This window comes from Calonectris borealis, chromosome 22, assembly GCF_964195595.1.
Source record: "Calonectris borealis chromosome 22, bCalBor7.hap1.2, whole genome shotgun sequence".
Classification (NCBI taxonomy): domain Eukaryota; kingdom Metazoa; phylum Chordata; class Aves; order Procellariiformes; family Procellariidae; genus Calonectris; species Calonectris borealis.
The window spans coordinates 9,605,677-9,633,043 of record NC_134333.1 but is presented as its reverse complement, the minus strand read 5'-3'; the positions used below and the strand labels follow the sequence as shown (position 1 = coordinate 9,633,043).

The following is a 27,367-nucleotide window of genomic DNA, read 5'->3' as shown; positions in this document are numbered from 1 at the left end:
CATGGTGGGTCCCCACGGGATTTATCTCGTCCCTCCCAGCCCCGCACCCATCCCGGGGACCCCCAGGGGAGCTGAGGAGCCAGGTCCGGCCGAGCATCCCTGAGCAGGGCTGGCTCTGCGCCGTGTGCCGTGTGCCGCAGCGCCGTGCGCAGGGTTGTTTTCCGAACCGAGACAAGCGGCTGAGTCACGGCTAATTGCTGCGGCCCAGGAACGTGCCGGGAGGGGAACGAGGCGCCGTGCGGGGCCAGTGGCACCTGCACGCCCAGGGCAGCCCGGGCACGGCCGGGCACGGCTGCACCGCTGGGAGCGGGGACAGGGCAGTGAGGGCCCCCCGCCCCAGGGCAGGCAGCCCCCCGGGTCCCCTGGTCCCCGTGCCAGCCCGGCCCCACACATCCTTCCGGGAGCCGCCAGGGTTTCTCCCAGCCGGAGGTGCCGGCTGCAGCGCGGCCACAGCACCGCGCAACCACCCAGTGACTCAGGGCGAGGGCACTTCCTGCGGGGTGATGGGGTGACCCCACCACCCCAGTGCCACGGGGCGCCCCACGAGCCGGGAGCAGCCCCAGCACCCAGCGAGGGTCCGCGGGGGCCCCAGCCAAGGAACGGCCCCACACACCTGCCAGGGCTGGCACCAGGGGCTCCTTGGGGTGCAGAGCTCTGGTGTCCCCCCCCGGGCACCCCGCAGGCTCCCAGCACAGCCCTGCCCACGGCTCCGGGCATGGCCAGGGCACCCAAGGCCTCCCCTCCCGCGGGATTAGCTCTGAGGATTTCCCGGCACTGGCACGTCTGTGCTCTGCACCTTCTCCTCCTGGCTGGGGGCCAGGGCAGCACCCGGCACGTGGCACCCAGGGGGGTGCTGGCACCCCCAAACCCCTCCCCCTTGGGGCCATGAGCACCTATGGAGACCCCAGCACCACCGGGTTGGGCTGGCCCCAGTGCTGTGACCCAGATCCGCTCGGCGGCTCTGCCCTGGCACCGTGGCGCTGGGCACAGCACGTCGCTGCAGTCCCTGCGGCAGCTGGGAGCGGGGCCAGGCTGGGCCGCGGCTGCCGGGCACGTGCCACACTGGGCACCCGCCGTGGGCAGCGCATCGCCCCGGTGGCACTGGGGACAGGCAGGGGCTGGGCAGGGGGGCAGGGGGGGGCGCAGTGGGGGGCTGAGCTGGGCTGGTGTGGCAGGGATCTGGCTGTGCCGCGCTGTGCCAGGGCTGCACCGCTGCTGTGCCATGCACAGGCATCTCTGGTGCGGGGGCTCCTGCGGTGCTGGTGCCACATTGTGCCTGGGTGTCCCCAGTGCAGGGGACAGTGCCATACTGGGTGCCAGTGCTGTGCCTGGGTCTCCCTGGTGTGGGGGACAGTGCCATGCTCAGGTGTCCCCTGTGCAAGGGACAGTGCCATGCTCAGGTGTCCCCAGTGCAGGGGACAGTGCCATGCAAGGTGACAGGGGTGCCAGTGCTGTGCCTGGGTGTCCCCTGTGCAGGGGACAGTGCCATGCTCAGGTGTCCCCAGTGCAGGGGACAGCGCCATGCAAGGTGACAGAGGTGCCAGTGCTGTGCCTGGGTGTCCCCTGTGCAGGGGACAGTGCCATGCTCAGGTGTCCCCAGTGCAGGGGACAGCGCCATGCAAGGTGACAGAGGTGCCAGCGCTGTGCCTGGGTGTCCCCTGTGCAGGGGACAGTGCCATGCTCAGGTGTCCCCAGTGGAGGGGACAGCGCCATGCAAGGTGACAGAGGTGCCAGCGCTGTGCCTGGGTGTCCCCTGTGCAGGGGACAGTGCCATGCTCAGGTGTCCCCAGTGGAGGGGACAGCGCCATGCAAGGTGACAGAGGTGCCAGCGCTGTGCCTGGGTGTCCCCTGTGCAGGGGACAGTGCCATGCTCAGGTGTCCCCAGTGCAGGGGACAGCACCATGCAAGGTGACAGAGGTGCCAGCGCTGTGCCTGGGTGTCCCCTGTGCAGGGGACAGTGCCATGCCCGGGTGTCCCCGCCTCTGCCCGCTGCTCTGCAGTGCCCGGGCGTCCCCAGTGCAGGGGCCGGGGCCGGTGCCGGTGTCGGTCCCGGTGCCGGTCCCCGCGGGCTGGGTGGCGGCCCCGCTGCGGGGGTCCCCGTTGTGCCCGGGCTCCCCGGCGGCGACGCGGGGCCGGGGCCGCCGGCGGAAAGTGTGTCACTGGGGCACGAGGCTCTCCCCGGGAATCACATGGGGGAGGCGGCGGCGCCGCGTGCGGCCCAGTGCGCAGCCGCGGCCGGTGCCGGGCGGGCGGCGGGGCGGGCGGCGGGCGCACAACAGCCCTTGCCGGGCGGCGGCGCGGCACGGCTCGGCGCGGCTCCGCTCGCCTCGGCCCCCTTCGGCGCGGTTCCGGCTGCGGGAGGCTCGGCGGAGGCTCGCCCCCCCCCCCCCCGAGGATGGCCGCCCCCGAGGCCGGCAGCACAGGTCAGTGCCCCGCCGGAGCCCCCCGCCCGCGGCCGTGCGCGCCGGGACCGTGTGGGCGTCGGCACCGGGAGCGGTCGCGAGCACCGGACCGGAGTCGGGGTCAGTGCACCAGGGACCGCAGCGAGGGGCTGCGCGCTGAGACTGCGAGTCGGAGGGGTCCGGACACCGGGACCGGGGGGTCCTGCACACCCGACCGGGCAGGATGCGCACCGGGACCGCATCCCGGAACGGGGCTCCTTCCTACCGGGACCGGGCGGTCCTGCATAGCGGGGTAAGGATCGGGCAGCGGGACCGGGGCGTCCCCGGGAGGGAGGGAGGGATGCACGCTGGCACCGGAGCGTCTTGGACGCCGGCACCGGGGCGCTCCGGTCGCCGGCGCGGGAGGGATGGAGACCGGGACCGGGGAGTCCTGAACGCCGGGACGCGCTGGACGCGGGGGTGAGAAGGGTGAGGACCGGGATGGGTGCACCGGGGCGTCCCGGGCAGCGGGACCGGAGGGGAGCGCACCGGGTCCGGGCAGTCCGTGGGCGGCGGAGGCGGTGCCACGCGTGCCCGGGCGCCCCGCGCGGGGACGCGCACCGGGAGGGGCGGGGGGGGGAACGGAGGCGATGGCCCCCCCCCCCGGCACGTGTACCCCTCCCCGCCGCTGCCACGTGCGGAGTTTGTTTTCCCCGCAGCCCCGCCCCGCCCCCGCCCATTGGTCGCCTCATGACATCATCGCTGCCCCCCCTCGTGACGTCACACCCGGAAGCGGGGACGCCGCGTTCCACTCGCCCTTTCCAACGCGGGAGGGGAGGGGAGGGGGGGGCTATCTCCGGGGCAACGAGAAGGGGCGGGGAGTCGCGACAGGCCAATGGGGTGGAGGGGGCGGGGCAAAGCGTGAAGGGGCGGGACCGCGGGAGGCCACGTGCGGCTCGAGCACGTGGGGCGGCGGCGTGAGGCCGCCTGAGCTTGGAGCGGGGGGGAGAGCTGCGGGGCGGCTGTTTGGGGGGGGGTCCCCAGGGGGTCCCCGTGCTGCGGGGTCGGGAATGGCCCCCGCATTCTGCTGCAACCCCTTGGGGGGACCCCCCCACCCCAAAGCCCCAGGACCCCCCCCTTGGGGGGGGAACCCGGGGCTTTGGGGTGGGGGGTTCCTCCCAGTATTTTGGTGTCCCAGCAGCTGGGGGTCCCCAGGAGCTGCAGTCCTGGGGGGTGGGTGGTATGGGACCCACTGTCCCCAATTCGGTGACCGCCTTTGGAGGTGGCTCAGTGAGGCGGGGGGGGCGGTGGATGATGTACCGTGGTGGTAGGCTGGCTCCGGCTCGCGGCATCCGTGCCAGCGGCACCGTGTGCGGCGGGAGACACATGGCTCTGGCGATCCCGTGTGTCCCCAACATCACCTTCCACGTGTCCCGGCCCTGAGTCAGCCAGAGCCGTGTCCCGGTGCTGCTGCTCCTTCCCCGTGCGTGGAGGGGGAACGGGGAGGGTCTGTCACCTCTGCCTCTGCCAGGGCTGGCCGTGGGCACGGCGCCGGGGCTGAGCATGTGCCCCCCACGCTGGTCCCCACCTTTGTGGGGTTCCCCCGTGCAAATCTCCCCCAGCCTCTGCCCTTTGCTGCAGCCCTGCAGTGGGGCTGCATCTCCCCAACTGAGGGGGCTGCGCTGTGACCCCCCCACCCCAGGTGCCATGGGGGGGGCTGCGCCGTGGGGCTCTGTCTGGACTTGTGGGGCTGGGAGCCGGGCTGTGCCGTGGGCATGGGGCCGGAGCTGGCGGCTGTAAATGCTGTGATCTCCCGGTTATGCCTCCGGCGGGTTCCCGGCCCACATTCCTCCCGCGGGTGCTTCCGGGGCGCCGTGCCCGTGTTCCCGGCCGGCATGCACCAGGCAACCCGGCTGTCCCCATCCCACGTGGGGCCAGCACCCGTGGCGGCCGGTGGGCGCGGTGCCTGACTCAGGGTGGGCGGCGCACGTGTGGCTGCGGTGCTGTGGGACGCCCATGGGTCCGGGATGGTTCCGGGTGCTTCCCTGGGGACCCCCCGCCCACCCCACCCAGGGGCTGTGATCCCCCTCTCGGGGTCCCCTCTCGGCCGGGGGAGGCTGAGCCCGGCGCAGCTCGGTGCATGTGTGGCCCTGCTGCTCTGCCCGCAGGCGGCGTGATCAGCTACGTGGGCTCCAGCGGCGCCTCGCCCAACCGCACCAGCCCCGTCTCGCTCTGCAGCGACAGCTCCAACAGCAGCTCCCAGTCGGGCTCCCAGCCCTTCCCCACCTACTTTCCCCCGTCGCCCACCGGCTCCCTCCAGGACTCCCGCGGCTATGGTGGGGGCTCGCTGGCTCCCCGTGAGGATGGCTCCCCTTCATCCTCCTCCTCCTCCTCCTCCTCCTCATCGTACGGCTCCTCAGTGAACTTCCCCGGGGTGCAGCAGGTCCCCACAGATGAGCGGCGCCGTAGCTCGCCCAGCAAAGCCAGCAGCACTGTTACCAGTGAGTGGGGCAGGCCGGGGGGGCGGCGGGTGATCCCCCCCTGTAATGGGCACCCCGGGACCCCGCTCACCCCCGTCCCTCTGCAGAGCTGAACGGGATGGTGCTGCTCTGTAAGGTCTGCGGGGACGTCGCCTCCGGCTTCCACTACGGCGTCCACGCCTGCGAGGGCTGCAAGGTACTGGGATTGGGGCCGGGGCGGCGCGGAGCCCCTGCCGTGCTGGGGGGGTCCCAAGTGACACCCCCCCCCCGCCCCGCAGGGCTTCTTCCGCCGCAGCATCCAGCAGAACATCCAATACAAGAAGTGCCTCAAGAACGAGAACTGCTCCATCGTCCGCATCAACCGCAACCGCTGCCAGCAATGCCGCTTCAAGAAGTGCCTGCTGGTCGGCATGTCCCGTGACGGTGAGCTCGGCCCCGGCCCCCCCGGCCCCTCCAGAACCCGGGACCCCATGTTCAGTGCTGTACGTCCCCTCCGGGGGTGCGATCCCCCGTGCCCAGGGCTGCATGTCCCCTCCCAGGATGGGCACCCCTCCAGGACAGGGTCCCCCTGCCTGCCCTGGGTGCTGTGCACGCCCCATGGGACACGTCCCCCCCCGCTGTGCTTGGGGCTGTACGTCCCCTCCAGGGATGGATCCCCCCTGCTCAGGGCTGTACATCCCCTCCAAGCCGGGGGGTAGGGATGCAGCCACGTTCCCGGCAGCCCCCGGCCCCCCATCGCGCAGGGCTGGGGGGGGTCGGCGTGCCTGGGCTGCCCAGTAATGCCAGTGTCCCCCGCAGCCGTGCGCTTCGGGCGCATCCCCAAGCGGGAGAAGCAGCGGATGCTGGCGGAGATGCAGAGCGCCATGAGCGGCATGGGCAGCGCCCTGCCGGGGATGCCCAGCCCCGGCGAGGGTCCAGCGCTGGGCGGGGGCCGTGCGCCGCCCCCCGGCCCCCCACCGCTCGCCCCCCCCGCCTGCTTCTCCCAGTTCCCCCAGCAGCTGACGCCCCCCCGCTCGCCCAGCCCCGGGGGGGCCACCGAGGACGTCATCGCGCAGGTGGCCAAGGCCCACAAGGAGATCTTCGTCTACGCGCACGACAAGCTGGGACCCCCCCCGGCCTGCGAGAACAGCCTCCTGCGCTGGGACGCGCCCCCCGCCTGGGCCCCCGGCCCCCCCGAGCCCCGGCTCTGCCCCCCCGCCTACCCCGAGCCCCCGGTGCGGGGCTGCCCCTGGCCCCGCGGCACCAAGGACGTCCTGCCGGTGAGCGCCCGGGGGCTCCCGCTCCCCCTCCTCGGATATTTTTAGCCGCTAATCGCACTAATCGCTTTGTCCGTGCCGCGGTGGCGGGGCCGGGGGAGCCCCGCGGCGCCGGGCTGAGCCGTGCCGTCACCCGCAGGCCTGCCCCATGAATAGCCACCCGCCCGGCCGCAGCGGGCGCTCGGTGCAGGAGATCTGGGAGGATTTCTCCCTCAGCTTCACCCCCGCCGTCCGCGAGGTGGTCGAGTTTGCCAAGCACATTCCCGGCTTCCAGGCCCTCTCCCAGCACGACCAGGTCACCCTGCTCAAGGCCGGCACCTTCGAGGTACGTCCCGAGACGGCGAGAGCTCGGCACAGTGCTCTGCGGCGTTGCACGGTGCCCCATGGACTGGCATGGAGCCCCATGGCATGGGCGCAGTGCCCCTACAGCATTGCACAGTTCCCCATGGCATTGCAGTGCCCCACAGCCTGGCATGGAGCCCCACGGCATTGCATAATGCCCCACAGCATGGCACAGTGCCTCATGGGCTGGCATAGTGCCCCATGGCATTGCACAGCGTCCCATGGCATGGAGCACGGCATCGTATGGTGCTCCGTGGCATTGCATGGTAGCCCACAGCGTTGCAGGATGCCCCCCGGCATGGCACGGTGCCCCATGGCATCGCATGGTGCCCCTCGGCCCAGCACAGCGCCCCACGGCATTGCACGGTAGCCCGCGGCGTTGCAGGATGCCCCGCGGCATGGCACGGTGCCCCCTCCCGCTGACGCCGCGTGTGCCGCAGGTGCTGATGGTTCGGTTCGCCTCGCTGTTCGACGTGAAGGAGCAGACGGTGACGTTCATGAGCCGGACGAAGTACAGCCTGGAGGAGCTGTGGGGCATGGGCATGGGCGACCTGCTCAGCTCCATGTTCGAGTTCAGCGAGAAGCTCAGCGCCCTCGACCTCACCGATGAGGAGCTGGGGCTCTTCACCGCCGTCGTCCTGGTCTCGGCAGGTGGGAGCCGGGGCGATGCGGGGGGGCCACGGGGGTCGCTGCCCGCCCGCTGATGCCCCGTCCCTGCAGACCGCTCGGGCATGGAGGACACGGCGTCGGTGGAGCAGCTGCAGGAGACGCTGATCCGCGCCCTGCGCGCCCTCGTGCTGAAGACGCACCCGGCGGAGACGTCGCGGTTCACCAAGCTGCTGCTGAAGCTGCCGGACCTGCGCACCCTCAACAACCTCCACTCCGAGAAGCTGCTCTCCTTCCGCATCGACGCCCAGTAGGGCCCCGACGGACCCCGGGACCCCCCCGCGCACCCGCCACCCCTGTACATACCACCACGGGCGGGGGGACACACACACGAGCCCCCCGAGGGGCAGCACGAACGCCACGGCGCCCGCCGGACTCCCGGGGGGCTGCACCCCCCAGGTGGGCACCGGGATGCCAGGACCCTCCCCAGCTGGGCGCCAGCCCCACGGCTCCGCTGGCAGCGCCGGGGGGGTTCCCCCGCCCTGGCCCCCCCACTCTGGCCACTTCCAGCGGTGGAAAGCAGAGGCCAGATCCAGCCGAGCTGTGTGGGTGGGTTTGGTTGGGTTTGGTTGTTTTTTTTTTCATCATATATTTATTACATAAATATATAGTAAAATAGACCAGCAACAATTACCATAAAAATATCTTTCTTTAAAATCCTGACCAAAACACAAAAGGGTTTAAAATCGCACGTCACAGACTGTGATTGTCACGGAGCTCAGCGGCCCCCCCATCCCGCGCCCTACATTCAGCGACGCCGGCCGCGGCCCCCGCCGCCACCGCGGCACCATGCATAGTAGGGGGACCCCGCGCCGGGCCATGCCGAGCCGTGCCGGGGCGTGCCGAGCCGCACCGGCTGTGCTCGACGCGGCCCCAAGCAGGGGCAGCTCCGGGAGCCATGAGGTATGTGCTTGGGGGGGACGGGGGACGCGGGGACGGGGACGGCCTGGGGGAGGCGGCGGGGGGCACCGGTCCTGCCCCCCCGGGCGAAGCCGGGGCCGACGCTGGACGTGCGATGGCGACGCGAGACGGAGACGAGAGGGAGCGGCCCGGGGGGCGCGGGGGGAGTGCGAAGGCGAGGGCGTGCGGGGTGGGGGGCCGGGCTGTGCCCCCAGGACGAGTCGCCCCAGGGCACCGTGCTGCCGCCCGGGGGGGCCCACACCCGGCTGCGGGCGTCACGTTTGCTGCTGAACGCACATCCTGGCACAGCTCTGCCCTGCCACGCTGCTGCGGGCAGGCAGGCAGCGAGCGTGGGCAGCGCACAGGCAGCGCACAGGCAGCGCACAGGCAGCGCACAGCATCCCGTGGACCGTGCACGGGAACAGACGGGCATCGCATGGCCACGGCACCGGCACAGCATGGCCGCTGCACCGGCATTGCACCAGCATGCACGGCCGCTGCACCGGCGCGGCATGGCCATCGCACGGGCATTGCTCCAGCATGCATGGCCGTTGCACTGGCATCACACGGCACGGCCACTGCACCGGCATTGCATGGCATGGGCACTGCCCGGGCGCCGTGCCGCAGGGGCCACAGCCCCTGCCCGCAGCCCGAAGGCACGTGTTAAGGCCGGCGCTGGATGGCGCGCACGGGGCAGGGCTGAGCATGACCGCGGGCAGCGGGGGCCGGTGCTGCCGGGGGGCGAATCCCCAAACCCGGCGCCCCCCCAGCGCGGGCGTTAGTGTTTCCGGGCACCGACTCCTATTGCACAACCCGCAGCCGGTGCCAGCGCCGCCGTGCCCGCTGGGGGCCGCACCGGGACCCCCCTGTGCCGGGCACCCAGGGCGAGAGATTAAGACATTTTGCACCAACTGCAAAGCTGGCCCTGCTGCGAGGGGCCGAGAGCACCGTGAGCCCCCCGGCCACAAGGGCACCCGTGGGTGCCGCGGCCCTGCCACGCCATGGCCCCACTGCACCCCCCGACCCGGCTGCAGGGGGTCCGGCGGGGCCCTCAGACACGACCCCTATGGGGGGGGCCGGGGAGTGGCGGGGAGCCCGGCCCGGCCCCCTGTGCCCAGGGTGGGGGGGAAGTGTCTCGTGTTGGGATTTCTGCTTTTAAACGACCCGTAAAAAGATTTTTTTTTTTAATTACAAAAATTATATATTTTATATATATTTATATATATATATATATATTAGCTTAGGTGGGCCCCGGCAGGCTGCCTGCCTCGCCGGCCGCCCCCCGGCCCGCGCCCCCCCTCGGCCTCCGCCTGAGGTAAGAAAAAATTCACAAACCTAAATTGGGGGGGAAAAAGGTGATAAAACCATTCCCGGGTGCCCCCGCCGCAGCCCTGCCCCCCGCCGAGCCGGGACCCCCTGGCCCCCCCCCGGGTCCCCCGCCGGCCCCTGCCGCAGCCCGGCCCCCCCTGGGAGCAGGGGGGGCGCTTGGGGGGTGCAGCCCCCCGAAGTGCTGCTGCTGGGGGGCCGGGGCAGTAGTGCAGTGGGGGCCGTGAGGGGTCCCGGGGGGGCACCCGCTGCCCCCCCCGCCGGCGCCTCCGGGGCCATTGCAACTCCTGACGGACACGACAAATAAACCCACGAGGACAAGGGGGGGAAAAACAACAAAAAAAGGACAACGGAAAAGGTGGGGGTGTGGGGGGGGCGGCCGCAGCGGGTCCTCACAACCCCCCCCAGTGTCCCGCAGCGCCCACCGTCCGCTGGCGCTTGGCACAAAATCGTCTCCTCTCAGCCCAAAAAAGACAGAGAAAACCAAAGCCCCGAATCTGGCCCCGAATTTGGGGGGGGGGGGAGTGTGGGGGGGCCACCCCAGCCGGGGCAGACCCAGAGGCCAGCGGGCTGGGCGGGGGGGTCCACCAGCCCTGTGCCCCCATGGGCTGGGGTCCCCCTCGCTGCCGCTGTGCCCCCCCCCGTCCCCTGCCCCACTATGGGGGGGTCCTGGCCCCCCCCGGCCCCCGCGCTGCTGCCTGGCCAAAAGTGCATGTGGCCACGGCCCCCCCGGCCGGGGCAGCCTCTCCCTGTGCAGCCCAGAGCCCCCTCCTCTCCTCTGCTCTTCCTCCTCCTCCTCCTCCTCCTCCTCCTCCTCCTCCTCTCTCCTTCCAAAGTGCAGTTAGTTTAATATTTTAGCCTCTCAGGGAGGGAAATAAATGCTTAAAAAATAATAATCTAAGAAGAGAAGGACAATAAAGGAAACGCTCGACCGTCGGGGCCCTTCCCTGTGCAAACAAACAAAATTCGTCAAGTCCTGGGGCGCGGGGGGGCGGCGGGGGGGCGGCCGCGGGGGGCACAGCGGGACCCCCACCCTGGGCGCAGCATCCCCCCGCCCTCGCCCCTGGGGGGGGAGGGGCAGGGATAAGAAAAATTTGGGGGGTGGGGGGCAGAGCGAGGGGGGGGCATGAGGGGGTGGCAGCCCTACACCTCCTGGTCCTCGAAGACCTCGAGGAAGAGGGGGGGGAAGAGCTCGGTGGGACACTCCACCTTCATGTGCAGGAAGCGGCTGGCGTGGCAGGCGCCGATCATCCGCAGATCCGTCACCTTCATCAGCAGCTTGGGCCAGAAGTGGGGAATGTTGTGTTTGCGGTAGTTGATGTAGTGCTCGAAGGCCAGCAGGTACGTCTCCTGGCACTTCTCGATCTTCTCCACGCAGATCAGCCCCGTCCGGTCTGTGGGCACAGAGGATCCAGCGTCCGGGGGGGTTCGTCCTCCCGCAAGGCTGCATGCCCACACCCCCCCGGGGGCTGGGGTGCCCGCCCCATAGGCCCCCTTCCGTCTGGCACAGCTCCCCAGGACATCGGGGTGCTCATCCCATGCACCTCGTGCTCCTGGGCTCTGGGGATTAGGGTGCCCACCCCATGGGCCCCCAGGCTGCTGCAGCACTGGGGATTAGGGTGCCCACCCCATGCACCCCCAGGCTGCAGCACTGGGGATTAGGGTGCCCACCCCATGGGCCCCCAGGCTGCTGCAGCACTGGGGATTAGGGTGCCCACCCCTTGCACCCCCAGGCTGCTGCAGCACTAAGGATTAGGGTGCCCACCCCATGGGCCCCGAGGCTACTGCAGCACTGGGGATTAGGGTGCCCACCCCATGCACCCTCAGGCTGCTACAGCACTAAGGATTAGGGTGCCCACCCCTTGCACCCCCAGGCTGCTACAGCACTAAGGATTAGGGTGCCCACCCCATGGGCCCCCAGGCTGCTGCAGCACTGGGGATTAGGGTGCCCAGCCCTTGCACCCCCAGGCTGCAGCACTGGGGATTAGGGTGCCCACCCCATGGGCCCCCAGGCTGCTGCAGCACTGGGGATTAGGATGCCCACCCCTTGCACCCCCAGGCTGCTGCAGCACTAAGGATTAGGGTGCCCACCCCATGGGCCCCCAGGCTGCTGCAGCACTGGGGATTAGGGTGCCCACCCCTTGCACCCCCAGGCTGCTGCAGCACTGGGGATTAGGGTGCCCACCCCTTGCACCCCCAGGCTGCTGCAGCACTGGGGATTAGGGTGCCCACCCCTTGCACCCCCAGGCTGCAGCACTGGGGATTAGGGTGCCCACCCCTTGCACCCCTAGGCTGCTACAGCACTAAGGATTAGGGTGCCCACCCCATGCACCCCCAGGCTGCAGCACTGGGGATTAGGGTGCCCACCCCATGCACCCTCAGGCTGCAGCACTGGGGATTAGGGTGCCCACCCCTTGCACCCCCAGGCTGCAGCACTGGGGATTAGGGTGCCCACCCCATGAACCCCCAGGCTGCAGCACTGGGCATTAGGGTGCCTACCCCATGCTCGTGGCCATTGGGGATTAGGGTGCGCACCCCTTGCACCCCTCCCAGCCTGGCACAGCTCCCCAGGGCACTAGGAATTAGGGTGCTCACCCCACATTCCCCCAGCACAGCCTGGCACAGCTCCCCAGGGGCATTCGGGTGCCCACCCCATGCACTCCCAGCTCCTAGGGCAGCAGGCATTTCCGTGCCCACCCTGGGAGCTCCTGGCCGTGCCCACCTCCAAGCGCTCACAGCATCAAGGTGCCCCACTCCATGCACGCCAGGGCACTGGGGTGCCCACCCCATATCCTCCCCAAAGGCAGTGGGGCACAGGTTCCCCAGGGTGCCCACCCTGGGTGCTGGGGGCTCTGGGCATCGGGGTGCCCACCCCATGCACCCCACGGTTCCCTGGGCACCGGGGTGCCCACCCCATTCCCCGCCCCAGCAGCCCCGGGGGCGGACACCGACGCCGCTACCTGAGGACATGAGCAGCACGGCCTGGAGCAGGGCCACCTCAGTGTCGTCCAGATTGAAGGCAGAGAGGGACTTGCCCAGGTCGAAGATGGCATCGGAGACGACGCCGAGGCCGCCGTTCTTGAGCTGCTCCCGCTTGACGGCCATCTCCCCGCTGAGCGTCAGCGTCTCGCTCTCGGGGTCGTAGCGCACGGCCGCCCGCAGCGACATGATCTCCATGCAGCAGCCCTTCAGCAGGATGATCTGGTCTTCGCAAGGCAGCTGGGGGGGAGACGGCGTCAGCGGGGGGGCAATTGCTGCGGCCCCGGCCCCGCCGCCCCCCCCGGCCCCCCCCTTACCTCCGAAAACATGGGCAGTTTTTTGGCAAAGTCGACCACGCGGGTGATGGCCGGGGTGATGATTTTTGTAAACTCGCTGAACGCCTCCAGGTCGACTTTGTCCCCGTCGGGCATGGAGGCCATGGGCGACTGGCCGATGTCCTCGGGCTGCGGGGACGGACGGTGGGGTTGGGGGGTGCGGTGTGACCACGTCCCTCCCCAGGACACCCATCGGGACAGGGGGAAACCGAGGCAGGGCTGGGTGCGGGGCAGCAGCCAGGAGAGGGAGCTGTGTGCCAGCGCTGCCATGGGGACAGGGACAGGGCCACCCCGCAGGGCACAGCTGTCCCCTTCGGTCACCGCTCACCCCTTAACCCTTCTGGGGGTGACAAGCTCAAGGACACCGGGCAACGTCCCAAACCCCCAGCTCCGACCACCCCCTGGTGCAGGGGCACAATGGGCACTGCCTGCCATGCGTGCACCGAGCGTGCGGGTGCTCAGCTGCCACCGGCCGGGGCAGGGGTCCGGGGGGGCGGTGGGCTCCCCCCGCCCCGTGCCCTCACCAGGAATTTCCGTTTCTGCTTCCAGTGGCTGCCCTGAGCGTTGGTGCTGCGGTGGGCCTCCGTCACCACGTGGATCAGCTCCCACTCCTCCGCGCTGGGGTTGGGGCGATGCTGCAGCGACTTGATCATCTCCTCCTTCCGCCGCCGCTCCCGGTTCTCCTCGATCAGCTTCCGCTTCGCTACCCGCTTCGAGTCATCCAGCACCACTGCCGGGAGCCCCCCGTCAGCTGGCACCCCCCCGGCCCCCCGCCAGGCCGTGCCAGGCATCCCGACCTGCTCCCACGGCATGGCACCCCATGCCCGGCACCCCAGCCTGGTCCTGTCCTGATGCTGCACCAGGCACCCCGCCCCACGGCACCGCCAGCCGTGCCGGGACCCCCCCGCCGTGCCAGGACCCCCAGCTGTCCCTGCAGCAGCAGCAGTCGCCCCCCCGCGCCCCCCGCACTCACGGTCCATGGCCATGCCCACGGAGATGCACTTCTTGAAGCGGCAGAGCTGGCACTGGTTGCGGGTGATCTTGTCGATGACGCAGCAGCCATCGTACTTGCAGGAGTAGGTGGGGTGCAGGTTCTTCTGGATGGTGCGACGGAAAAAGCCCTGGGGACAGCGGAGGGGTCACGGTGAGCCCCAGTGAGCCCCCCTGCCCCCCCCTGCCCCCCCCGCCCTCTCACCTTGCAGCCCTCGCAGGTGATGCAGCGGTAGTGGTAGCCGGTGGCTTTGTCCCCGCACACCACGCACTGTTCATCTTTGTCCAGGTAACTAGGGATGTACCCTGCGGGGCGCCGCGCGTCAGGGACCCCCGGCGCGCCCCGCTGCCACCACTGCACCGCCCCGCGCCTCAGTTTCCCCCTGCGACAGCATCTGCGCCAAGCCCTGCCACTGCCCCCCGCCCTGCTGCGGGCAGCCCCAGCACGGGAAGGGTTAAAGGCTGGGGGGCTGGGGGGGTTGCCCGAGCCCCCCGCAGCAATAAAGCTCCCATTATTCGGCTCCCCAGCCGGCTGCGGGGGGGCGTCCCCGTCCCCCCCAGCGCACAATGGCCCACTGTCCATGCTATTGTCCGGGGTCCCCCAGGCTGGCAGCCCGCGGACCAGCCCCCCAAGCCCCCCCATCACCGGCCTCACGGGGAAACTGAGGCACAGAGCACCCATGATGCATGGGGGGGTCCCCAGCACCTCGGGATCCCTGCACCCCCCCCCGGGACGGAGCAAACCCGGGCGTGGGGGCCGCGAGAGCCCACCCTGGTGCCCTGCGGGTGCTGGATGCGGGGGATCCCGGGGTTCTCCCCCCCCCCGAGCAGGGAGGGTGCGGGAGGGATGGGCTGGGAGCCGGACGCCCGGGTCCCTCCGCGGGCCCCTCCTCCCCCCGGCAGGATCCCGCCGGCGCCGGCCGCTCCCCGCTGGGGAATGGGGCAGGGCTGGGGGGCAGCGCCCGGCCGGGGCCCCCTTATCTCCCACCCCGGGGTGCTGCCGGCCCCGATAGCACCGCCCCGGCCCGACCCACGGGGCGCGGAGGGGGACGGGCACCTCGCGGGGACGTGGGCGCTCGGGGTTCTGACCGGGACGTGGGGTGCCGGGGTCCCTGTGGGACCCAGAAGAGACATGCCGGAGGGGCCAGGGGAGTGGGGTGCCCGTGGGACCCTGGGGTGCCTGGCGAGGACCTGGGGTTCCCGGGGGACCCCGGGATGCTCAGCAGGGACGTGGGGTGCCCGTGGGATGCAGGCAGGACACGTGGTACCTGTGGAACCCGGTGAGGTCGCAAGGTGCCCAGGGGACCCGGGGTGCCCACCAGGGACGTGGGGTGCCCAGGAGACCCCGGGGGGGGCCCGTACCTGACATGCTGCTCTTCACCAAACATTGGCTGCTCTTTCTTTTGCGCTTGCCATCCAGCCACCTGCGGGAGGGGGCGGGCTGGGACGGGGCCCCACGGCCCCCCACGGCCCCCCACAGCCCCCCACGCCCCGGCCCCCCCTGCACCCCGCCCGCCCGCAGCTGGGAACCCCTCGCCCCGGGGTCCCGTGCAGGGGTGATGCCACGTGTGGGGTCCGGCATTGGGGCATGGACCCATGGGTGCAGGGTGACGCGGGGGCCCTGGGGACCCCCGACCCGGGACACGGCATCGCCCGGGGGGGGCTGAGCCGGGGCTGGGGAGGGGGAAGAGGGGTGGGGGGAGGAGAAGGGAAGGGGGGGAGGGGAAGGGAAGGGGTGGCGGGTGGGGGAGGGGAAGGGAAGGGGTGGAGGGTGGGGGAGGGGAAGGGAAGGGCTGGGGGAGGGGAAAGTGGGGGAGGGGCTCATTTACAGTCAAAGACAAAATGTCCTTTTGGCTCAGCGGGGAAGTGACATCAGAGGGGCTCAGCCAATGGCGGGCGGCGGGGGTCCGCGCCTCGCCCGCACGGCACTAGCCCATTGGCGGAGGCGCCTGGCACGGCTGGGCTGGGGGGGTCCGACGCCACGGGGATGGGCACCTGCGGCTGGGGGGGGTCCCGCACCCAGGGGTGCCCCTGCAGCCCCCGCCCGGGGCGCGGCGCGGGGGGGTCCCGGGCTCCAGCCCAAGGTGACCCCGGGCCTGGCTCCCCCCGGGGCACGTGAGAGCGGGCGGCCCTCCCGAAATAGCCCCGGGACAGGGTGGCCCGAGGGGCCCCGGCCGGGGAAGGGGGCGGCTGGGAGAGGCCCCCGCGGGGGCACGGGCACGCGTGGGGGACACACGGGCATGGGCACGCGTGGGGACATGTGGGGGACAGCAAGGGCATGGGGACACATGGGGACACACCGGGTGCAGAGACATGCAGGGCATGGGGACACGTGGGACACACAGGGCACAGGGACACGCGGGGCATAGACACGTACACGGCCACGCAGGGATGCACAGGGACACATTGGGCAAGGGGACACACAGGGCACGGGGACACCTGGGGACACACAAGGCATTAGGATGCACAGCGCGTGGGGCCACACAGGGCGTGGACACGTACACGGCCACGCAGGGATGCACGGGGACACACAGGGCATGGGGACACACAGGGCACAGGGACACACAGGGCATTAGCATGCACAGGGCATGGGGACACGTGGGGCACGGTGACGCGGGCACAGAGGAGGCTACAGCGGCCGTGCCCGCGTGGGCACAGGGCGGGGGCTCACCGGGTGTCCTCTGGCTCCGACAGCGGGTCCAGGGTGCTGGGCTTCTGTTCCATTCACCGCAATTCCATCAAGGAGCGCTCAGCACCGACCGAGTGGGCTCCGCCACCGGTGCCACGCGCGGGGGGGCCACGGCGGGGGGCTACGACGCGCGCCCCATGGCGCCCACCTCAGTGCTCAGCTCCGCGCAGCATCCCGGGCCGGACCCTGCCGAGACAAACTGCGGCTGAGCCCGGACCCCCAGCGAGGGGGGGCGAGGGCTGCAGCCCCAGGCAGCCCCCTGGGAGCTCGCGCCGTGGTGCAGGGCCGGGCGAGAGCGTGCAGGGGGTGCAAGAACGCGTGGAGCGGGCGAGAGCGTGCAGGAGCGAGCGAGGCTGGGTGAGAGCGCGCAGGGTGTGCAAGGCCGTGCAGAGCGTGCAACAGCGTGCAGAGCGCGCAGGGCTGGGCGAGAGCACGGGGGACGTGCAAGAACACGTGGAGTGAGCGAGGGCTTGCAGGGTGTGTGCAACAGCACGCGGGGCGGGCGAGAGCGTGCACGGGTGTGCAAGGCTGTGCGAGAGCGTGCGGGAAAGCACAAGCGTGCAAAGCGGTGGCAGCGGGTGCTGCACCCAGCTGTGGGGCAGGGCTGGGGGGGCCCCCCCATCCCACTAGGGGGAAGCCCAAGGGGGTGGGGGCGCACAGAGCAGCCCCCCCGCCCAGGGGAGCACCCTGGGGCCAGGCTGAGCCCCGATGCATTTGCTCCATGCGTGGCCCCCCCTATGCCAGGTGGGCGGGGGGCGACTTACGGGGCGGGGGGCGCCGGGGGGGCCAGGGGGAGCTGGGCGATCCCTCCTCCACAAGCTCTCCTGTGGCAAAGACATGGCGCAGTGGGGCCGGGGCGCGGGCAGCACCGGGGGCACCCACCATCCCCCCCTGCTGCAAAGCCCCGTGATGGGGAAACCGAGGCACGACCCTGGCAGACCCCCCCTCGCTCCCCCTGCTCAGGCTCCACGTCCCCACAGGTGCCCAGCACCCACCCTGCACAGCCGCAGCACCCCAGCGGGATGGGGGGGCCCTGTTTGCAAGCACGCCCCATGAACCCCCGGTGACCCGCCCCAGCACAGGGGCGCGCGGGGCTGCGGGGGCCCCCAGCCCACACCGGGGGGGCTGTGGGGCTGTGCCGGGCGCCGTGCCCGGCCCTCGGGCTCCTCCGCTCCATGCGGGGACAGGCAGAAAGTAGGTCACGTTTGTCTTGGCCGCGGCAGAAATTCCTCCGGCGGATTTAAAACACAGCGGCCGGGGCTCGGCTGCACCCGGCCCCCCCGGCACCCCCACACCGCAGGGCGCCCCAGCCCCCTGGCCCCCCTCCAGCTGGGGATGCCCGGGCAGCAGCGGGATGGGGGCGAGGGATGCTGCACCCATGGGTGCATGGCAGGATGCCACGCCGCTGCGGGGTGAGAGCACGCATGGCGACACATGGGGGGGTTCGCACCAGGGGTCCCAGCCGCCCCCAGGCATGTGCCATGGGGGGGGGCCATCGCCTGCCCCTGCAGGGAAACTGAGGCACTGCGGGGCACCTCACCATCCCCGGGTCCCCTCCCCACCTCAGGGGGCTCGCGGGGGGGGCCAGGGCTCTTTGCCACAGCTCCAGGCCAGGCTTTGGGGCCGGCCGCCAGCGGTACCTATAGAGCCGGGGCGGCGCGGCTGGGGGCTGCAGCAAATGTTTGTTCCATATGGGAACGGCGCGCGGAGACTTCCAAGTATAGGCACTGGCAGCGCGCCAGGGCTGCGCGGCCCTGCCGGGCACCAGCCCCCCCCCCGCCCCCCCTCCCCCGGGACCCCGTGCGCCGGCAGAGCCCCAACCCGCTCGGTGCACGTGTGGGGCCAGGGTGCATCACTGCCGCGGCGAAGCTGGCATGGGCCAGGGCATGGGGCACTCTGAAACCCGCTGCCGGGGGGTTTGGCCACCGCTGCCTCAGTTTCCCCGCCAGGGCAGCCTGGCCGGCAAGCGGTGTCAAATTAGAGGGGCTTAGGGCTAAAGCCAGGGCTCAGTGCCGCTAAGTCGCAGCTCGCCCGCGCCAATGAGCGTCCCCGTCAGCCCCCGCCGACACCCCCGGGATCGCCAGCACCCAGCGCCCGGCCGAGCCCGCGGTGCCGCTCCAGGAACCGTCGCCCGAGGAATCCCGGCTGCGCTGGGGCGGCCCAGACAGCCAGACACGGGAGGCGGCTCTCCTCCTCCTCCTCCTGCGGGACACGTGCAACGAGTGCAGTCGGGTCTCAGCCCCTCGTGCTGCTCCCCATGCTGGGTGGCACCCCAACCCGTGCGTCCCCACCCTGCGGGATCAGGTGCGGGGCTGGGTGGGAGCGGGGTGGCAGCCAGCGGGGGCCCCCACCCTGTGCTCCCCCCAGCCCAGCCCCACGCCCAAGGGAGCGTTTCTGCTGAGTCGGGTGGTTGCAGCTGATGGAAAACAACCTGGGGGCAAAGTCCAGGGCTGGGCCAGTGGCGGGAGCCACGTCGCCCCGCGGGGGGCACCCAGCACCCCATTCCCCAGGGATGCCGCCCCCGGGGACCCCCCGGGGATGGGGACCACAGCCCAGGGGACACCCCTCTGCGAAGGCACCGGCTGCCTCCGTGCAGCCAGACACGGGTGCCAGGTACTGGGGATGCCCCACGGGGACACCCATCGGTGTCCCTGCCCCCTCAGGACAGATGGGCTCCGGGGGTCCCGGGTGCCCCCTCCCCCCACCCAGCTGCCATCTGGGTCAGGGAGGTGAGGGCCTAAGCGCTTTAGCCAGGGTGCCAATTAGCGTGATTAGCGCGGGCTGGGGGCAGGGCGCCGCAGGCAGACCCGCCAGTCCCACACCCGCCAGACACCGGCACGTGATGCCCGGTTGTGCAGGCAGCCGCGGGCAGCGGCACAGTGGGCACCGGGGCAGCAGCACTGCTCTGCCCCAGCCGGAGAAATCCCGGCTGCGCCGGCTGGCAGGACCGTGCCGCAGGAGCGCGGCCAGGCGCGGGGGCACCTGCTGTGGCACGGCTGGCAGCACCTGGCACACGCCAGTGCCCACATGTGTGGCTGTGCCCGGTGCCACATGGATGTCCTTGCCCCGTGCCTTGTTCTCACCCCACACCTCTGCCGGTGCATGTCACCTTATGCCCGCTGCCATGCAGTGCCTGGTGCGGCGGGGTGCCCGGTGCCGTGGGGCACGCATGGCAGTGCGCAATGGGGCCGGCGTGCCGGGAGGCTGCAGGAATCTCAGGCATGCGCAGCAGCTGGGCAGCCCAAGCGCGGGGGATGCCATGGGCCTGACATCAGGGCAGCCCACCCCGTGCCACAGGGGACCTGCGTGGTGCCCCCTCCCTGTGCACACAGGGTCCGGGCCGGGCCGTGGCATGGGCTGGCCAAGCCTGTGTCTGCTGTGGCCAGGGCGCATGGGCACCGGGGTCCTGCCCATGCCGGGGCTCGGTGGCTCAGGGAAGCCACCACCCAAGCGAGGGCGCGTGGCCATGGGGACAGTGACCTGCCCGGGCGCTGACCAAGCACCCAAGGGCTGCCGCCGCCTCGCACCTGCGATGGGTCCTGGATCGCCACTGCGGGGACCTGTGCCGCGACCCTGATCCCCACCCGGCCCCGCAGCCACCACGAACCCCAAGGGACTCCTGGTGCCCTTAAGTCCAACCAAGGCCACGCTCCTCCCCGCGGCTCCCGAGTGTGCGGCCGGGACAAGGCGGCAGCCCCGGCTCTGCTCCCTCTGCTTTCGGCCGTGCCTCTGTTTCCCCATCCCAGCAGGGCCGCCGGCGGGAAGCTGCTCAGCAGAGGAAGAGCCACGGTGCCACTTCCCCCAGCACCGTGCCCCTCGTGCCAGCGCGGCAGGACGTGACCGGATCCCCGTGCCTCCGCTCCTCCTGACTACAAAGGACACCCGACGGGGACCCCCGGGCACCCGGTGTGTGCCTTTTGCCCACGGTCTCAGCTCGCCGGGGCGGCTGCAGGTCCCGAGCCCCGCGGGGTGCCCCTGCCCCGGGGAGGCTGTGCCGGGACGCCGGGGAGCTATTCTCAGCGCTTGGAGCTTGGCACGGGGATGGGGACGTTTCTAAATCGGGGGCCCCGGTTCACGTGCACCGGGACGGGGGGGCTCCTGGGTTCCCTCCCCGGAGGCCCCCGCTCGTCGGGGAGACGGAGCTGCCACCTCACCACGAGGCACCCGGGGTCGGCACCACCGGTGGGACGTGGGAACGGGCACCGAGCCCGTCCGGGGGGAGCACACCCTGGCCCGGGAAAGGGACGCAGGGGATGGTCCCCACGGGGTCCCCGCAGCCACCCGACCCCTACCCGTCCGGGGCGGGCCAAGGGTCCGCAGCACCGGGGCCACCTCCGTGTGACACCGCCCCGGGGGGTCCCGGCTCCGCCGCGCCCCCCGGCCGCATCCAGCGGGAGCGGGGCCCCGGGCGTCCTGCCCGCGCCCGCCTTCGCCTTCACCGCATCCCCCCCTCCTCCTCCTCCTTTCCCCCACCCGCCTGGAAGGGGACCCAGGCGTCCGGCCCCGCCCCCGCGCTCCACCGCGCACCGGCGGCTGCGCGGGGTCCGGCGGGGCCGGGGGGGCGGCGCGGGCTGGGACCCCCGGGCCGGGCCCGGCGGCTGCTCCAGGCTTTGCCGGCAGCCGCGCTCGCTGCCCCGGGAAAGTGAGCGGCGGGGCGGGGAGTGACGGGGGGGGGGGCCCGCTTCCTGGAGCCGCCGCCCCCCGGGAGGGGACGGAGATGGGGGGTGCGGGCGCAGCCCCCCCAGCGCCCGCGGGGTGCGGGGCCGCGGGAGGGGACGGCCCTTAGCGCCCGGACCGGGCTCCCCACCCCATGCCACCCCCCCCCGGACTCCCGCCCGCCGGGCTGCCACGCCGCGGCCCCACGAAGGTCACGGCCGCGGCCGGGCGGGGGATGTCAGGCGGGGACCCCCGCCCGGGGACCCCCCCGCTGCCGGCCCGGGGGGTACGGGGCTGCACCGGCGTGTGCGAGCAGCTGCGGGGGGGGCACACGCAGCCGCACGGCAGCGCCGGGGGCGGGGGGGGATGCGCCGCGCCCCCACCCTGCGCCAAGACCCCCCGGGCGGGGGAGCCCCCCCCAAACCGGTTCCACCGGGGCCTGCCCGCGCCCCACGGCGGCCCCGGGCCCCCCCGCCCCGCCGGAGCCCCGGGGGTCCCCGGTGCCGGCGGGGGTCAGGTGGGGTGAGGCGCAGCCCCGGCCCCCCCCCGCGGCCGGTGCCGGCGGTGGCAGCCCCGCGGCGCGGGGGTCACGGCGGCCGCCGCGGCTGAAGGTCGGCGCGGGGCCGCCGCCTCGGCCGGGCCGGCGGGGAGGTCGAGCCGGAGGGCCGGGCAAGGCCGGCCGGTCCCGGGGTGACCTTGGCCGCGGCGCCCGGCTGCCCTGCCTCAGTTTCCCCGCTTCGCACGGGGGGACTCACCGCAGCCCGGCCGGGACCGCAGCCCGCGCCCCGCCAGCGGCACCGGGACCGCCGCACCCCGGGCAGGATCCGGCCCCCCCCGGGGTCCCCCACCGCCCTCGGGACCGCGGGGCGGCGTGGGGAGGGGAGCCCCCGCCACGCCCCGCGCCCCGCTCGGCGGGGGCAGCCCGGGGGTGCGGGGCCGGAGCCCCCCCCGCGCCGGGGACGCCCCCCGCTACCCCCGCCCCAACCGGGAGCGGCCGAACCGCCCCCCCGCCCCCCCCGCGCTCCGCTCCCGGCACAGAAAAAAATAATAAAAAAAATTAAAAAAAATCGCAGGCATTCCTGCCGCCGCTGCCAGGAGCGGGAGCGGGCGGGGACGGCCACGGGGCACGGCCACGGCCCCCCCACGGCCCCCCCACGGCGCAGCCACGGCCCCCCCACGGTCCCCCCACGGTCCTCCTCCTGCGGCGCCGTCACGGCCCGGCCGGGCCACGGCCCCCCTGCCCCCCCCGCGACACAGCCACGGCCTGCCCACGGCACGGCCCCGCGACCTGCCCACGGCACGGCCCCGCCGCGGCTCGGCCCCGCACCCGTCACCGCAGAGCCACGCCGCCGCCACGGCCGGGGCCCACGGGCCCCCGCCACGCCGCCACGCCACGCCACGGCCACGCAGCAGACGTGGGGCCGGGGGGCCACGGCGCTGCAGGCGGGCGGGGGAGCTGCCCGCCGTGCACGGACCCCCCCAGCCCCCCCCGGCCGTGGCGTGGCGTGGCGGGCGGTGGGCAGCGGCCGTGCCCCGCGGGCAGCCCCGCGCTGCAGCAGCGGGGGTGGGGGGGCGCGGGCCCCCCCCGGCCCCACGGGGGGACGCGGCCCCCCCGCCCCACGCCAAACGCCCGGATTTTTTCAAGAAAAATATTTACCCGTGTTTTTCCTCCCGGTGCGCGCTCGGGCCGCCCCCCCCCCGCTCCCCGCCGCTCCCCGCCGCTCCCGGCCTCCCCCCGCCCCGACCCCCCCCCCGCCATTGCACGCACCGAACTGCGCCCGGGCTCAGCCGGGGTCGCCCGGGGGGGCCGCGGCCGGCGGTAAACAACCGGGCTGCGGCGGGGCCGGGCGGGGGGCGGCGGCGGGGCCCGCTCGGGCCGTACCTGGGCGGCGGCGGCGGCGGCGGCGGGCGCGGGGCGGGCGGCGGGCGCGGAGCGGAGCGGGGCGCGGAGCGGAGCGGAGCGGAGCGGGGCGCAGCGGCGGCGGCGGCCGACGGCGCCTGGCTCCTCCCCCGGCCCCGCCGCGCCGCCCGCCCGCCCGCTCCGCCGCGGCCGCAGCCCCCTCCGCCGGCCGCAGCCGCTCCCTGCACCCCGCCGCGCCCGCCCCACGGACCCCGCGTGGGGACCCACGGGGGAGCAGCGGAAAGACGGGGAGGGAGGGCGGCCCCGCGAGGAGGCCCCACGGGACGAGGGGCGAGGGGGACGGGGACCACCGGGGTGGGGACGGTGCCCCTGGCCAGGCGGAGTTGGTGCGTGTGGGGAGCCCGGGACGGTGCCCACGAGGAGCTGGGGACGGTGCCCGCGGGGATGCCGTGGCAGTGACTACGGGGACAGGGGACGGTGCCCACAGGGCGGGGGTCTGTACCCAAGGGGGGCTGGGGATGGTGCCCACAGAGGCCCAGGGATGATGCCCGTGGCAGGGTGGAGATGGTGCCCACAGGGACTGGGGACAGTGCCCACAGGGATGCTGTGACAGTGACAACGGGGTGCCCACAAGCGTTGGGGACAGCACTCAGGGGCAGCGGGGGAAGGTGCCCACAGGGCCCCGGGGATGGTGCCCGTGGCGTGGTGGACATGGTGCCCACAGGGGCTGGGGACGGTGCCCGCAAGGATGCAGTGACAGTGACAATGGGGACTGGGGACACTTCCCACTGGGTTTGGGGACGGTACCTGAGTGGAGCTGGAGACGGTGCCCACAGAGGCCCGGGGACGGTGCCCATCACAGGGTGGGGATGGTACCCACGGGGAGCTGGGGACAGCGCCCACAGGGATGCAGTGACAGTGCCAAGGGTGACAGTGCCCACAGGGGTTGGGGACAGCACCCGGGGGAGCTGGGGACGGTGCTCACAGGGCCCCAGCGAAGGTGCCCTTGGTGGTGGGGTGCAGATGGTGCTCGTGGGGAGCCGGGGACAGTGCCCACGGGTGGTGGGGACGGTGCCCACGGGGCGGAGGCCAGCTCCGCACCCCGGGGTGCCCGGCGCGGCCCCAGTGCGGCGGCACACACCTGGCACGGGGGGCCCACCCGGCCCCGCACCGCCCCGGGCAGGATCCGGCCCCGGCCCCCCCGGCCCCACGGGGCACCCGCACCGCGGGTGGGCCCTACCCCTGCGCCCCCCGGGGGGTGTGGAGCAGGGATCCGCTGTGGGGCCGGACCCCGCCGTGGGGCGGGCCGTGGGGCCGTGGGTGGCGCGGGGGTCTCTCTGGGGAGGGCGCTGGGGGTCCCCCCCCGCAGCACCCCAACCCGCCCGTCCCACCCCACCTCCTTCCCAGCAGCCCCTGCGCCCCCCCCCCACCCGCCGGACTACACGTCCCATCATGCCCGGGCTTAAAGGGCCGCTGCCGTGTCCCCCCGCCCGCCCAGGGCACCGCAGCTCGGCCCTGGGACCCCCGGGGGGCTCGGCCTGGCCACCCCCCCCAGCCCCCCCTCCCTGGGCTGCACAGGCAGTGCGGTGGCACCCGGGGGACGAGGGTACCCAGGGGACGAGGGGGCGGGGGGGGTGGAGGTCCCCAGGGGATGAGGGTTTCCAGGGGAGGGTGGTACCCAGGGGATGGGGGTAACTGGGGCACGGCAGCACCCAGGAGAGGGGGGCATTGAGGGGACAGTGGCTCTGAGGGCATGGTAGTGCCCAGGGGATGGGGACAGCAAGGGGACAGTGCTACCCAGGGGATGGGGGTACCCAGGGGATGGGGGTACCCAGGGGATGGGGGTCCCTGTGGCACAGCGGTGCCCAGAGCAGCCCCCACTCTCCAACCCAGGGCAGCCTGGGCTGCTGGTGGGTGTCCCACACCGGTGGCCGCATGGTCCCCATGGCCCCCCTGGTCCCCCTGGTCCCTCAGTCCCCCAGTCCTCATGCTACCCCTGGTCCCCACAGCCCTGTGGTCCCCGTGGCCCCCCTGGACCCCCTGGTCCCATGGTCCCCATGGCCCCCCTGGTCCCTGCGGCACACCGGGCCACCCCATCCCCATGGCTGGTGGCAGTTGGGGTGCCAGCGTGGCAGGGGCAGGGTGGCGGCACCCCCGGCCTGGCCCCCTGCCTGTACCGTACACTTTATCCTCGGCAAACACGGCGCGCCTGCGGCCGCCCCCCCCCAACACCGTCTGCCCGCGATAAGGCCGCGGCCGGGGCTGAGTGTGTCTGCCCCCGGCCCGCTGGGCTCGGCCACCTCAGCACGACGCCGTGTCCCCAGATCCCCGCACCCGCGGCCACCCAGCACCCTACGTTCCAAGGGGGAAACTGAGGCAGGGCTGGGGTTCGCCTGCAAACCCCCTGGCGCGTGGACGGGCGCCTCTCCCACCCGTCGTCAGTCCCCCGTCCCCCACGATGAGCCTGCGAGCTGCCCCCAGTGCCACCCCCAGGCCTCTCAGCCCCCCCCGGGCAGGGTGGGGACCCCACGCCCTGCAGCAGACCCCGAGCCGGGGGGACGAGGGACGTGGAGGGGCCGCATCGCTCTCGGGGCGCGACGCAGTCGGCCGGAACAAGCTCATTAAAATTCATCCCACTGCTCTGCGGCGCGGAGCCGCTATATATAGCCCGAGCCCAGCGGCACGGCCGAGCTGGGCCCCCCCGGGCCCCCTGGGAAGGGGGTGACGCTGGGCGCAGCCCGGGCGCCTGCATCCCCATCCTTGGAGGCCCCCGTGGGGCAGCACCCGCCACCGGCTGGGGGTCCGGGTGGCCCCGTGGGGGTGTCACCCATCTCAGGCTGAGTGTCCCCCCCTCGCCTTCCCGCTGGGAGCCCCTCCTGGGAATCAAATCCTTCACACCCCACCGAACACCGGCGCAGGCGGGTGGGAACCGGCCATGTGCCCCCCCTCCGCGGACAGGGACTGGCACTGGGGGTCCCGGCTGTCCCGGTTACCCCGCGGGAAGGGGAAGCCCCCCGCGCCGGCCCCCGCTCGCCCCCTGTCTGCCCCTGGCGCTGGGAACGGCCCCGGCCCCTTCCGGCCCCCCCGGCCCCGGGGCTGGAGGCAGCTGGGCCGGGGCGCCCTGCCAAGGCCGGGGCGCTGGGCCGAGGCCTCGACGCCTTCCCCCCGCGCCGGCCGCCCCCGCGCTGGGCCGGGGGGCTGGGACCCCCTTAGCGCATCCCACGGCCCCCCACGCCCCGCCAGACCCAGGGCCCGGTTTGGGGGTGCTTTGCCATGGCGGGGGGGGGGAGTGTTGTACAGGGGGGCTCCTCTGGTCCCTGGAACAGGGACTGGCCCCCGCGGTCTCCGGTTCCCCCCACCAGCTGCGGGGAGCGGGACCCCCCCGGCACAGGAAATCCCTCCTCATGAATAGGGGCCGGGCCCCCCCGGCTGCCGGGGCCCCTCGCCGGCTGGGCAGCCGCTCGCCCGCCTAATCCCGGCCCCGGCGCGGGGGGATTTGCAGCGCCCCGGCCCCATGAATGATTAACCGGGGAATTAAGGGGCCTCGGAGCCCCCCCCGAGCGGAGCCGGGAGGGCTGGGGGGCAGCGGGCGCCCAGGGCCCCCCCGCCATGGCCGCACCTCTGGGGACCCCTGCACCCTGGGGGGGCCTCACCCCGCTCCCGAGCCGCATGGGGCTCCTGCGCCTGTGGGTGGGGGGTGCTGGTGGGCTGCCCCCCCGCCAGGGCCATGCAGCCCCCCCTCCCCAGGCCCGCTCCCCATCCTCCCGTTGCCGTGGCGATGGCTGGAGGCAGCCATTGGGGATATTTTTAGCTGCTGGTACCACACAGGGTGGGGGGGGCAGCCCTGCGGCTGCTATATGTGGGCACGCACACGCGTGTCCGTGGCACACCTGTGCACACCCGTGTGCGTGCATCCACCCACGCACAGGTATCTGTGCACACCTGCCCGTGGGCGTCTGTGTCTGCGCACACACGAGCACACACGTGTCCGTACGCACGCCTGCATGCACGCGTGGCCCTGAGTGCACACCCAGGTTTGCACACCCACACGTGCACACCTCTGCTCACACACATGTGCCTGTATGCACACCTGCGCTCACACGCGTGCATGCACATACGTACACCTATGCATCTATGCACACGCACACACCCCGGCACATGCGTGCGCACACCCACCTGCATGCATACCCATTCCCACCTGCACACCCATGTTTGCACACCCATGTTTGCACAGTCCCATGCTCACACACACACGTGCCTGTATGCACACCTGCGCTCACACGTGTGCATGCACATGCACACGCATGCATCGATGCACACACCGAGACACAGGCACGCACACCCCCATCTGCATACACACACATTCCCGCGTATGCACACACATTTGCACACCCCCACACGCACATCTCCATGCTCAGACCCCCGTGTTGGCACCCCCATGCCTTTGCACGCACGATGGGTGCACACCCACACCTTTGCACGCACCATATTTGCACACCCATGCAT

The 27,367-nt window shown here is 72.6% G+C and overlaps 2 protein-coding genes across 3 annotated transcripts; one reads left to right on the top strand and one right to left on the bottom strand.

Annotated features, from left to right (window-relative positions):
• The first annotated feature begins 2,276 nt into the window (after window positions 1-2,276).
• NR1D1 (nuclear receptor subfamily 1 group D member 1) lies at window positions 2,277-7,714 on the top strand. Its single transcript, XM_075171594.1, has 8 exons — window positions 2,277-2,423; window positions 4,550-4,882; window positions 4,969-5,057; window positions 5,140-5,284; window positions 5,660-6,120; window positions 6,257-6,442; window positions 6,900-7,110; window positions 7,180-7,714. The coding sequence occupies exons 1-8, from the start codon at window positions 2,396-2,398 to the stop codon at window positions 7,377-7,379; spliced, it is 1,653 nt and encodes a 550-aa protein (XP_075027695.1). The 5' UTR covers window positions 2,277-2,395; the 3' UTR covers window positions 7,380-7,714.
• Window positions 7,715-7,755: 41 nt separating this feature from the next.
• Window positions 7,756-22,679, bottom strand: THRA (thyroid hormone receptor alpha). 2 transcript variants are annotated; one of them, XM_075171597.1, is made up of 9 exons: window positions 22,658-22,679; window positions 16,327-16,530; window positions 15,018-15,079; window positions 13,861-13,961; window positions 13,639-13,786; window positions 13,190-13,395; window positions 12,648-12,794; window positions 12,312-12,570; window positions 7,756-10,745 (listed from the first exon to the last, which is right to left on the bottom strand). In XM_075171597.1, the coding sequence occupies exons 2-9, from the start codon at window positions 16,377-16,379 to the stop codon at window positions 10,495-10,497; spliced, it is 1,227 nt and encodes a 408-aa protein (XP_075027698.1). In that variant the 5' UTR covers window positions 16,380-16,530; window positions 22,658-22,679; the 3' UTR covers window positions 7,756-10,494. The 2 variants fall into 2 exon arrangements, with proteins under 2 accessions (XP_075027698.1, XP_075027697.1); XM_075171596.1 differs by lacking the exon at window positions 22,658-22,679 and adding an exon at window positions 17,109-17,168.
• Between the last annotated feature and the right edge of the window lie 4,688 nt (window positions 22,680-27,367).